The sequence below is a fragment of the Falco cherrug genome, chromosome 13 (genome assembly GCF_023634085.1).
Source record: "Falco cherrug isolate bFalChe1 chromosome 13, bFalChe1.pri, whole genome shotgun sequence".
NCBI classification, from domain to species: Eukaryota; Metazoa; Chordata; class Aves; order Falconiformes; family Falconidae; genus Falco; species Falco cherrug.
In genome coordinates this window covers 2,361,182-2,374,156 of record NC_073709.1, presented here as the reverse complement: position 1 = coordinate 2,374,156, position 12,975 = coordinate 2,361,182, and the positions used below count along the sequence as shown (strand labels likewise).

The 12,975-nt window shown below is 39.5% G+C and overlaps 1 protein-coding gene across 5 annotated transcripts in view; it reads right to left on the bottom strand.

Annotated features, from left to right (window-relative positions):
• The window catches only part of CFAP61 (cilia and flagella associated protein 61), a 118,671-nt gene that overhangs the window by 105,080 nt on the left and 616 nt on the right, over nt 1-12,975 (bottom strand). For 4 of the 5 annotated variants that reach the window (XM_055725939.1, XM_055725936.1, XM_055725938.1 and 1 more), the window contains exons 2-6: nt 11,176-11,326; nt 9,934-10,084; nt 7,240-7,316; nt 6,284-6,351; nt 5,106-5,232 (exon numbers count right to left, since the gene is read on the bottom strand). In XM_055725939.1, coding sequence (XP_055581914.1) covers nt 5,106-5,232; nt 6,284-6,351; nt 7,240-7,316; nt 9,934-10,084; nt 11,176-11,318 — 566 coding nt within the window. In that variant the 5' untranslated portion in view covers nt 11,319-11,326. Of the gene's footprint in view, nt 1-5,105; nt 5,233-6,283; nt 6,352-7,239; nt 7,317-9,933; nt 10,085-11,175; nt 11,327-12,975 lie in introns of those variants that run through there. The other variant, XM_055725940.1, reaches the window with a different exon arrangement.

Here is a 12,975-nt window from a genome sequence, read left to right as displayed (position 1 = left end):
TCACTGAAAGCAGCAGAGACCACCGGATTCGGCTTCTCTGAAGCAAGAGGCTGCCCCCTCCCCCACAGAGCGCTCCGGAGACTAAGGGGGCGGGAGCGTCGCGCCGCGCCCAGCACCTGCCCTCCGGCAAATGGCGGCCGGCGCCCTCCCCTTGGGCACCCACCGCCTCGGCTGCAGCGCCTGTGAGACTGAGCGCGACCTTTCCTGCAGCCTGTCAGGCCTCTCTGCTCACCGCTGGCTGCGGCCGGCACTCTTAGCAGCAGGCGGCTCCGCCCGCCGGGTCCTCGCCGCCGCGGACCGGGGCTGCCGCTCCCGCCGGCGGGCCTCTGCTGCCCTCCAGCGGCCGCCGGCCCCGCCCTCGCCGCGGCGGCGCGCGGAGCCAGGCTGCCGGGGAGCCCGCGGCGAGGAGCGCCGAGCCCCGGGCCGGCCGCCGGGATGCGCCCGCCTTCCTCAGCAGCGCCCTGTCCCTTCAAAGCGGTACGTGCTGTAGAAAGGCATCTCCCAAGGGTTCAGGAAAAGTTTTGCTTCAGGCTCCTATTGCTCCAGTTCGCATGTGCTGGTACGTAAATGCTTGTAACCCACCCTGTGGAACCCTCAGTGCTGCATGTGCAGCAGCTCAGACAAAGCCAACTGAGTCTCATTTCCACTCTTGACGTGTTTCTGGATTCGGAGGAAGCCTTAAAGTTAATATAACTGGGCCAAAAATCTTATTTCCAATTTTATCAGACATGGTCTGAGTTTCTAAGTACTGACTGACTCTAGCGTAAAACTGAAGGATAATTTAGGTGGTACCGAGATGGTTATTGCTGCTCCTACACACCGGTGACCCTCTGTGTAAGATTACCTTTCTACTAGGGGCCAGTGACCCCTTCTATTTTGACATTGTTTCTGCTTTTTTTATTCTCCCGTCATCTGTCTGAGTGCTCCCTTCTTACCCCTGCTGCTCCCGCTGCTCAGCGCAGCCTGGAGACAGGGCGGCTGCACACACCTTACTAACCTCCCTTTTAGTAGGGTGAAGAAATCCTTTGCTTGTGACATTTGGAGCGTCCCACCTCACAGTACTAGCCTATCTGCCAAGAGTTTTAAATCATTTAATACTTTCTCTGAAGGGCAGTCACCAGATTCTTTCATACTTTTTTTAAGAAAGCCACCTTGAGAAACCAGTAGAGAGGAATATTATCAGTGCCTACTCAACACTGAAAACGGGTGACAAATTTCCAAGCCCCACACTACTTCATTCTTTTTCACTGTTAAGTAAGAATCTTCACTGTAATAAATTATTTCCAAAAGGAAAAGGTACAGAAAATGTAACACACCATCTGTTACTTCTCTGTAGAATTAACTCAAAAGATGCAACCAAAATGAAGCTCCAAGAACAATGAAACCCTGAAAAAATTTATAATCATTCACATTCTTTGTATCTCAAAGCAAAATAGTAGTCTTCCTCTTCTTCACAGGCAGTATCTCAAGGGAAAAGCTGCAGTAAGGCTTTCTAGTATTAGAACTTCACTACTTCAACACGATTCACTAGTACAACAAATCTGACAATATGTTATAAAACTTCAAACAAACCAATTTAGGAGTAAAGGAATGAGACTGTACTCTAACTGAAACCTGTTGTTTCGCTGCAGTAGATAATATACACACCACTTCTAAACCGAATGTTTTGCCAATTGCTCCCTGCTCTGTAAAACACAAGACACAAGGCCACACATCAAGATGCAGATGGCAATTTTGCCAGCTTGTGGTATGTGGAGACTAACATCATCACAGTCAATAAGGCTCCACATAAGCCCATTCATCTCCCTGCATGCTAGAAACTGTAGGAAAAGAGCTATTTTTTTTCCCTATTTTTAGTATCTTCCACCAGCTCCATAGCCTTTTAAAAAATACCAAAACCAAAAAAAAACCCCAAACACAATAGCTTTAACATAAAAATACTACAAAATTCCTACACTGTGAAAACAAGCGCAATAAAGGCATTTCACAGAGCTGCAAACTTGTGAGCCCTTATGTATATGGTACAAAACCAAGAAAAGGCAAGATCTAAATGAGAGATCGGCAAGAAACTTAAATATAAAAGCTTAGTGGGCTGTATTCTGGCACACTACAGATTTCTTTCATGTTATAAAGGTCAGATGGAAAATAACTTAAAAATTAATGGTCAAGCAGAGTATCAGTTTACAGCTCCTTCCCCCCACACCTCTGCCATAGGCAAGGGACAAGGGAACAGAGATTACCCTAATCTCCTATCATTGACCCAGAACATGTTGCTAGGCAGGTGGCTGGGGACAACTTTCATAGATAAGTCTCTACAGGGCTCTGCTGAACGTTACTATGGATGCCAGTGAAGTACAAAGGTGAATACAGAGGAAAAGGAAAGGCAAAGCATCTACTGCAAACAGACTTTACCTTACTCACAGAATCTACTGATAGACAATATTAAAGTATGACTTTTATATCACCAGATACTATGTAATTTAAGAGAAAAAACAGTTTCCTGGTTAGTTTTCTATTAACAAAACCCCTAAAGTAAATAATTTTTATTATTCATAACATAGTACAGAAATCCCAGGCAAGATGGTATCTCTTATGTGGACTGCTGCTGTGGCCTACGTGACGTTTCCAGTCATGTCAAAAATGTTTCTATTGATAATATCCAGTGGCCATCAAAAGAAAGAATACAATTCAAATTAAATAAAAGACAAACATAATAGTTGGAACCAAGACATATGGAGAAACTTTAAATCCTCAGGAATTAATTCACCTACTGATAACTTCTCAGTATTAAGGTCCATTCACTTACTGATAGACTGAAGGGAAATACTCATAAAAAGCCTAAAAATTGTACATCAAGTTATCATGCAAATAATTTTGTAATATATTGAAATATCCAGACCAATAGCAGGATGGTGTGACGTGGTCAAGGTCAGGCCTCAGTCCTTTGGCTTAAAATGCTCAAAAGTCAAGCAACAGGATATTGCGGACATTGACTAAAACTATAGGATAAAGCACGCAACCCGCAGGTTTGTTTCAGGCCTATTTGGTAAAATTCAGTATGTGTAAAACATTTCTCAGACAGGCTTCTCTCGGAATCCAGTCTAAGATGTCAACATGAATTAACCCATAAGCAAACAGGTGTGGATTTACCAGGCAGAGTGATATGCGTAATATGGAATTACCATCTGCTAGCACTGGTCAATATGGACCCCCCCACACACATCGATATCATATGATATAGTGTCCTAGGGATGCGTTTGTCCCTAAACTTCAGTTTCCACTACAAGGACCAGAAATGCTAATGTAGTCATAATCCCACTACATAACCACACAGCGATACTTATATTTAGAGAAAAAAAAAAGAAAAAAAAAGAAAAAAACTCCAGAATTAATCAGGATCAAATAAAGTTATGTTCTGGTTTTGGATGGGACAGTTAATTTTCTTCCTAGTAGCTGGTCAAGGGCTATATCTTGGATTTGTGCTGGAAACAGTGTTGGTAACACAGAGATGTTTTACTTACTGCTGAGCGCTGCTTACACAGCATTAAGGCTTTTTTGCCTCTCACACCAACCCACCAACAGCAGGCTGGCAGGCACAAGGACTTGGGAGGGGACACTACTGGGACAGCTGACCCCATCTGACCTGAGGGATATTCCATACCATATGACATCATGCTTGACATATAAAGCTGAAGGAAGAAGGAAGGGGGGTGACGTTGTTAGTGATGGCAGTTGTCTTCCCAAGTTACCGTTACACATGACGGAGCCCTGCTTTCCTGGGGATGGCCGAGCACCTGCCTGCCCATGGCATGTGGTGAATGAATTCCTTGTTTTGCTTCGCTTGCATGCACAGCTTTTGCTTTACCTATTAAACTGTCTTTATCTCAACCCATGAGTTTTCTTTTAGTCTTCCAATTCTCTCCCCCATCCCACTGCGGGGAGGGAGTGCACAGCTGCGTGGGCATAGTTGCTGGCCAGGATTAAACCACAACAAATTATTACTTCCCAAAATATTACCCTACAGTAACTCTTCCCACTATGAAAATGAGTGAAAACAAGTGAACCAAAAGGCAATAGATACTAGTTATATTTCAACCACACTAAAGGGAAGCCTCTACACAGCAATGACAGGATCTATAGTCAGGAACCTACACAGAAAAACATAAGGCCCTTTGTGTCAGAAACTCTGCATTTCTTATTTACTGTACACAATGCTGGCACAAGCACAGAAAGCTGTGATTTGGCACAGGCGGCAGAATTCAAATGGCAGGAGAGAACAAGAGTAGTAATAGTCAACGTACAGGTAGACATCAATAAGCAAGGCTGCTAAAGAAACTTGAGTTTCTGCATGGCGTACACCACAGGAAGCTGAGCAGATTGGAACAAAAAGAAATAATCCAGTCTAATGATATTTAGGACTTGAATCCCCAAAAAAGAGCAAGGCTGTGTTAAAGGCACGTTGCATGAGCGTATCAGAGTCTCTGCTCCAAACTGTGTCCATTGAAACAGACAGCAAGATGGATGGAAAAAAGCATTACCCTGTTATCTTCATAAGCTCTCTCAGCAACACCAAGGCAGCCTGCTCCCCTGAAACACAACGGGAGTGAGCATATGATGTGCTTATTCAGAAAAGACTACATAAGACAAAAGAGGATTACTCTCCGTGTCTGAAGGACTACTGGAACTAGGGATTCTCTGCTCTTGTTTAATTGTTTTAGATAACTGGCCTTCCTATTCAGACTTTGTTCAACTTGTCAGAATATGACATAACAAGAGAAAATTAAAAGTAAGTTGGAGGGTGCTCCAAGAGATCTGGAAACCACATGCACTAACTGAAACAGTGATGCAATTCTGCCAGCATATTCACAGAATAAACATCACTGACAAAAAATATGTTCTTTCTAGATGGCAAACTACCTTTGCAAATAATACAATTGATTTTATGATGAAGTAGAACAGAAACAGCATAATCCTAGAACTACTTAATTAGGCTGTCAAGGAAAATCACAGCAGTTTAACTAAGATACTGATGCTGTAAACCAAAAAAGAAAATTCTCCAAATTAACCCAGCCACATCTGCTCACAGGAGGGAGAAACTGCATTACCTTGCTTTGCGAACATACAGCTGTGGGTGATACCGATGTCTGGGGCACACAAGCAAGGTAAAGTTTGCATCCACTACTGAACCTGGAGTGGTCATCATCTTTTCAAAGACATTTCCCATGTCTGGCTCTGTGAAAGACAAAAATCTGATAGGAGCTACAAACAAACTTCATTATGTAAGCTTTTAAATTATCAGCAAAATTGTTTGAGGAAAATGGGATTTTTGAACTTAAACCACAGGTGGCATAATGCTCTAAGTTATTTAAGTTAAGCAATGAAGCTGAAATGACAGTAGTATAAATATACAAAAAAAGTGTCCTAAACCTGAATAAGCTTCAAAGCAATCAGAAACTGGTAGGAGCAAATCCCTATAGAAATACTGGTCATATAAACAATACTATATGTCACTGGAGAATTTCTTTGTCAGGACTTGTTATGTTGAAGGAAAGCTGACATTTGTTAGCAGGCTAGGTTTGACAAAAGCCTTTAGTCAGGTACTCTTTCCTGTAGTTGACACAGCACTACAGAGTTTTTTATCATGACTTGGCACTAAGATGTCTAGAAATCGGCATATCAGAAAATGTTCCAATTCACTTCAAGGAAAGCTCCAAGCAGGGGGGGGTGTGTGTGTAAGAAAAAAACCAATCAGTCATTAAGTAGGTTCTTGGTTTATTAGTCTGGATTCAGGACTGAAATTCCAAGTCAGATGCTGTTCTCTCATTAAGATATGCATTCTCCATCTTTGTACCTCTGCTGTAAAAGGTTTCCTTCCGTGTCTCCAGCACCTCTTCTTGTATTCACTTGGCTAAATAACAGAAAGTACCTGATTTCAATCTCTTGACTCTATTCAGCCAGAAATCTTCACAAAACTTGTAGGAATGTATTTCTGAGATCTTTACTCCTATTTGAAGTCCTATCTGTTTCTGGCAAAAATTAAATACTGCAGGAAATGGATAGACTGCTTAATGGACTGCTGGAGCAAACATGTAACCACAGAAGCCTCTTTTACAGCGTATACCCATTAGAGGATGCTTTAAGATTGTGGTGTCTGCATGTTTTAGAAAATCATAACTGTTCTCAATATTTAAACAAAAAAAACCAACCCACAACCACAGTGCATATTAATGAGACTTGAGATTGTTCTCATTATTTTAAGAATAAAATATTACTAAATTCTTACCTAAATTCTCATCAGCTGGTATGAAGACAAGTATAAACTGCAGTTCTGGTACTGTGATAAAAGCTCTCCTGGTCAAATAACATAACGCTATTCAGTCTTACATCATTACACCCATCAAGAAGATACAATAGCTCATCTTTCAATATACGTTTTTTACCTCCAGTGTCCTTTATGAGCCCACATGGCTCAAAAATGAAAACATGACAAATAAGATCATATGAAATTCAAATGGGCATTTTTTTAAAACTTTTTTTTCTACCTTATTTCTCTCAATTTCCTAATCCCTAGATTTCAGTCATCCTCCTTTTTATATCAGCTCCCCAGTGGTGAAATATTAAAGATGCCAGATCTCTGACCTGGCATCTGGCTGAGCTGACTTGACATCAGAAAGTAACCGTAAATTCAACAGCAACAGCACCAAGTACAATTCACTGTTTATATAAGCAGACTGAGCTATACCAAACAACCTGAGCAACGGTTATATTTGAGTACTGAGCTAACGCAGTAATATTTTGTGCTATTTGTACTGTAAAGTTTGCATATATCATATAATCTGTAGCTAATGAACTATCAATAGATTACCCAGGAACAAGTATATTCCAGAAAAACAGTTTTCTAAGTTTCCTGCTCTGTCGTGCACTTTGATTTTTACAAGTGGAAATGTAGGAAAAAGAAATATCAACCTGCCTTGCAACTGCAGTACTGTTTCTGTGGGAAATTACAGCAAAGATACAGCCCAACCTTAACTCTGGGAAGCATACTTGGAACTGTAAGAACTTTCAAAGCCAACAGGGCACATTTGATCAATACCAGGTTATGTTTTATTACCTTCCTAGACTGTTTAGAGAGATACTTAATTTTGATCCACTGATCACCTTAAGGCATTTTTAAATTCCACAGCCTCTCTAAATGATGGTAGGAGAGTGTACATGCTTCACAAAGTTACACAAACTCACCTAAAAATTTCTTGGGAACATCCAGCTGCATATTCTTCTTTTGCCACAAAAAGATGCATGAACAATGTGTTCAAAGGCTAAAAAAAAAGAGGGATGAAAAATCTAAACACCATGCAGCTAATACTTATTAAGTCAACCCAAGTATTAATATCCACATTTATTTCCAATATATATGAACTGCACTCAGAATGAGTAACTTCACATATAAGTAACTTCAAAGCATGTGTGGCAAGGTATGTTATTAAAGGACTTTTTTTATATCACGATTTGTGCTTCTGTAGCAGTTTTGATTTACACTCAAGCTTACTATCGTTTGACTACAGTATATATACATCATTTAATATTTAACAGTATTAATTCCAGATGAACAACATTTTAATTTAAACACATTAATTAAACAACTAAATCTTAACAACATTCGATTTAACATTTGACTGATAAAGACATTATTTCTAGGTTTAAAAAGACCAAAACCTCACATACTTCTCATATTCCTAAAATGCTTTTTCCTTAAAAGTAGTAAGAAAAGTGACAGCCTTAAGATTACATCATTAGACACATTTAAATATCCAGACAGAAATAGGGCAGACTAAAAGACATGTTTATCCTATATGCCTCCAGTTAACCTGACAAATACTTGCAAAGGAAAAACCCTTGTGCTGGAATGGGAAGTGTTATTAATTCAGCAGTTTTCCCTTACATATTCATTTCAAGGGCTGAGTCAATGAAGGTCTACCTATATATGAAATATTTCCACCTAAAAATATTTTAAATTGGAAAACTTGAAGTCTTCTGAATAGTTTAGTATTCAACTAAAATGTCATGGCTAGAGTCACCAATAAATTTCAGAAACTTTAGATTAAGAATGATTTTAATAGAGGTTGTAGTATATGGACCAGCACAAAGACAACAGGTTATTGTAATGAATAAACATCAAAAGCCATTTCTAAAAATGAGACTTTTTTGTTTATTTAAATGCAAAAGAAAAAAAAGGAAAGGAAAAAAAAAAAAGTTTTGTTCATGAGGTTGAAGAGGATGCCCTGGAGGCATGATCTGGTCTGTAACAGTTTAATAGTGATGGCAACCAGGCAATCTTGCAAAGCATCTTCACTAATTAATTCTGCGTAAAGTCAATTCCTAATTTAGACCTTTAAGCTATCTTATAATTTCTGTGCTCTAGGAAAAAGACCTCTCAAACTAGATTTTTTAAGAGATTCTAGTTTCAGAAGATCACAATTTTGTAAAGCACATCTGCACGGCTTTAACCTGCAGTTAACCAATGATATCGTCTAGTTAGAATAGGTTCAGTTGTTTTTTCAGTGCAGAAGTGTAAAATATGTTCTGATTCTTCTATATGTATTTTAGAAAACCTACATTCTAGAAAAAGAAGAGTTCTTCTGCTCCTTGTCAATGTTCCAAAGTACCTTTCATTCCTCTTTATGAGTAATAATTCCTAACATGCTCAAGCTCTTTTTTTTGGTCTTTTCTCTTTGTACACCCCTGCACTCTGAAGTCAGCTGCAGCTTTGCTGCAATAGATACTGTCAAGCAGAAGAGCTTGCGGAACTGACAGCACAGCAGAACCCAACAGGAGCAGCTGCACAGTGAATGAAGTGGTTGCGCCTGCAATATGCCTGTACAAAGTATTGTTCAAGTGACAAACAGATTACAAGACAATTATATGGTTTTTTCTGTACTCCCTTTGGCTGTAACAATTTTGTTTCTTTTAACAGCACAAAGCATTTTCAAATATACAATTGATGTATTTGTCAGTTTTTCTGTAAGCCATTGCTTAATGTCTCCCGGAACAACATTGGAAAACTGACGAACAAACTGTCTAGAAATAAGATGTTGGCAGTCCTGAAGTTAAGGCATGCGCTGCCTACCTTTTGAGTGCTTATGGTAAACATTTTTGATCTTTTCTCAACAATCACAGGATCAAGTTTGTAGCTGGACTTGGTGATAGGCAGCATTTGAATCCTAAATTTTCAAGTCCCTATTTCTAGTCCGTGACTCCGAGTAATTCTTGACCAAGGAGCCTGTATGAAAACCGCCACTACGACAGAATGGAGCGCAGCAATCTCTGTACCAGCACCCAACAAGCTTACTCCAGAAGCAAGACGTTCATGGCAGCACAGTTCTTCACCGAGTGTTAAGTCACCATCCCTCAAGCAGGGGTACACTCCCTGTCCCTTATACTTTCTCTGAAACAATTAAATTTGCGTTCAGTTCTATAAAATAGCAAAACTTTGTTCCAAAAGGTTAGAAATGAGGATTCCAGTTCCCTTACTGTGAGAAGCACCTTAGAGCAAGGACTCTACCTCAGGTAAATGTCCTGTTAGACAACAGCAGAGCTGGACAGGTTTTTGAGTGAAAAGTATTAGTGACAGCTATGATGTGCACTGCTCTCAATGCTAGTACAATGCATCAGACATGTTCTGCATGCGCCTGGCAAAGCAAGGAGTTGCATTCCCCAACTTCCTTACAGTTACTTTCAGTTACTGTAGTGGCAAAAGCACAGATAATTGTGAACTTCTGAGCACCTGGGGATTTAGTAAGGGATCTGATTATCACCTTCTGCCTGACTGCCTCAAATCTACCTAAAATAGATGTTAGATGCCTATGCATTTTTTTAATACCTGAGTCTTAAATGAACAACCAACTAAAAAAAAAAATCATCACACAGTTTACTTACAGTACATCTATTGTTAGCGTAGTTTTCATGTAAGAATGATTCCCAGTCAGACTGATCAGTGATATTCCAATTTGGATAGTCCAGAAAGACTGCGTGGGCTATAACCTCATTCTTCTCAGTGCAGAGTGTCAAAGCAAGATTTGCTTTTTCTCTGTAAGAACAATTCATTTTTGCAGAAGTTCAAGAAACTACATATAGAAAAGTGTCTGACTGTTAATTCAGGCTGTTAGAATAGCAAAATTAACCACATTCAAAACCCGGGATTGGGCCTCAATAAAACTTCATTATCCGCATCCTAACTTGACATTACTGCTTCAATGCCAAATACTTTCATGTATTCTGATATTAAAACAATTCACATAATCTTTCAAACCCTCCATTACTATGAATGCAAGGCACAAATGCTCCCTCTTCTTTGTATGTTCAGTCATACATCTATTTTTCCCCCCAAACACCTGATATCCAAAACCTTTGCCATTAAGCGGAAAACTAAATGACCCATAAGCATTTCACAGAGACTGTCTCTGCTGTTCATCACTGCACAGAAAGATGAACCTTCCTATCTTCATCACTGTATCCAGAGATGAAGATACAGTAACAGAAGCCTTCTACAACCACCCACATCCACTAAGGACATTGTCATGCAAGCAGCAAGGATACAGATGCCAAAACATGGAGAATATTAGGAATCTTGGGGGCATGAAAAGAAGAGGTGCATTGAAACATATTTTATGGCAGAGAGAGGCTGTCTCACAAGGTAGAATCAAGAGGCAAAAAAATCCTTTCATTAAGAGGAAACGGGAAGAGACAGAAAAGTTTTAGAAATACACAGGAAAAGAAAACAGAATGGTCACGGCCACACAGCAATTCAAAACCCTAGTCCCTGCTCCTCTACTTCTATCACTCTCCAACAGGTAAAAGGATTCTGTTAGATGGAGCAAACATTGGAATCTGATGGTTTCATCAGGTATTATTCAACAGTGTATCTTCCAAACTTTTATAAAAAGAAAGCTAGTATAATCAAATCTTGTCCACCATGCTGACAGCAGTGCTCCAAGCTTGCAGTCATGCATGTGTGACGCAGAGAAGAGATGGAAGCAAATTTTCTTTCCCTTTTTGTGAACAAAGTCATTATACCACACCATGTAAAGGCTCATAATGTTTTCTGCCATTTTAAATGTAAATTTCTTGACATTTCCTGCAAGAAAGGCAATATAATGTTCCTAAAACACTGTTACTTACAAGAGGTACGTGACATCAATCCTTCCAAAAACTACTTCTGTAAAATGGCTGAAGAGGCTGACAATATCTGAAATATCACGTGATTCTGTTCTTCTGGCACTGACCACTTCTGTATTTCCTCTTGAAGAAGTTACTGTAGTCATCTTACAAACTGCAACCAGAAAGAAAAACGTTGCTGTTCTGGTGGCTCCCACTGCAATCCACTGTTCAATGTAGTTACTTGAAATGGATTTTTATAAAAACTATTAAGTGCAATTTAGATGGATTTAAGTGCCTATTTCCTGTAGACCTCTACATAAATACGCACTGCCTGCATATACATACAGCACACAAACAGTGCACATGTAGAAATAGAGCAGGCAATCATCCCTATTGTATGTATTCCACATGCTACACTGCAAATAAATGTTTTTAATAGGATAAAAATTTCTTTTACATTTATTCATTTACAGGTGTTTGCATACTATTGATCAAGAACAGTGCCCATCATTAATAATTTCAAATTTAATAGCCATATGTCTACAGGGTTGGAAGGATCAGCTGCAAACAATCAGGATAAGAATGTCCTGGCAAAAGTAAACATCAATTTCAGGTGAGTAAAGTGTATTTTGTCCAAAACAGTTCCTCAGATTTCTTTTTAAGTCAAAGCTATACTTAAATTTCAGAAGGAACTGAAAGTTGTATAGTTCTCCTGCCCAGAATAAAAACATTTTTGGGTTCCACGTTCACAAAATTTGCTAGGTCCAAGTGATTTATTGACACACCTAGCAGTTTCAGAACATACAGGGGCTCACACCACCTGTGACTTTCAACTAACAGTTCATTATCTTTCAGCTGTGCTGCTACTCAAAAATGTTGTAGCCTGTCATGCTACAGTCAAGAATTAGGCATGTAAAACAAATAGACCAAACACAAAAATTTTCTGCAATTTCTTAAATATACTTGTGCAAAATACAGCATTACTAACTCAAAAAAAAAATCTAAATAACCAACATACCTAGACTAGCAGAACACTTTTACCGATCTACCAAACACAACAGCCATTTCTAACACTGGCTCCAAACCCAGATGTGATGCCCAATTATTAAGCTGCACAGATGCCAACTAAAATGGGATAACAAAGGAAACCTGGAAATTTTATACCTTTTACATACAAAGTCATGTGTACAGCTACATCTTTCGCACATGATTAAGACGTCATTATAAGTGACAGGACAAGTCTCAGCCATGCCTACATACATTCACAAAAAAATCCCAGAACCAACCTGAGGCAAAATGTTCTCTGCACATTTTAACATGTGCAGTTAGTGAACAGAATTGCGGTTAAGCAGAAAGAACCAGCTAGGCTACAGTGTACTTATTACTGCATACAACAATAACATCTACAAGGAAAAAAGCGATACAAGCTTACATAAGCAACTTATCAAGCATATCAATTTGCAAGATGAACATATTGCTTCATCGTGGAGCAGAAGGCAACTATACCCTGGGCTAAATGTCAGGGGATTCTTAAAAAGTGTAAAGAAAACGGCTGCACAATTCACTTAGATGTCTCACTATGGAACTGCAAACTGTGAGACTACTGAAATAGTTGGTTTTTACTAGTGTCAACTCCATGTATCAAAACAAGCAGGAATCTTAAAAGGTCATTAATGAGCTTAAGTCTAGCACTGGGATTTCTTCAGCTGAAGAAAACAGAATGCTACCTTTCGATAGTCAATTGTTTAACTTGAAAAAATAACACCTCTTCTGCACCAGCTCTCCCTAAAGGCCCTAGGCGCTCAGCCAGCAGCACCGCAC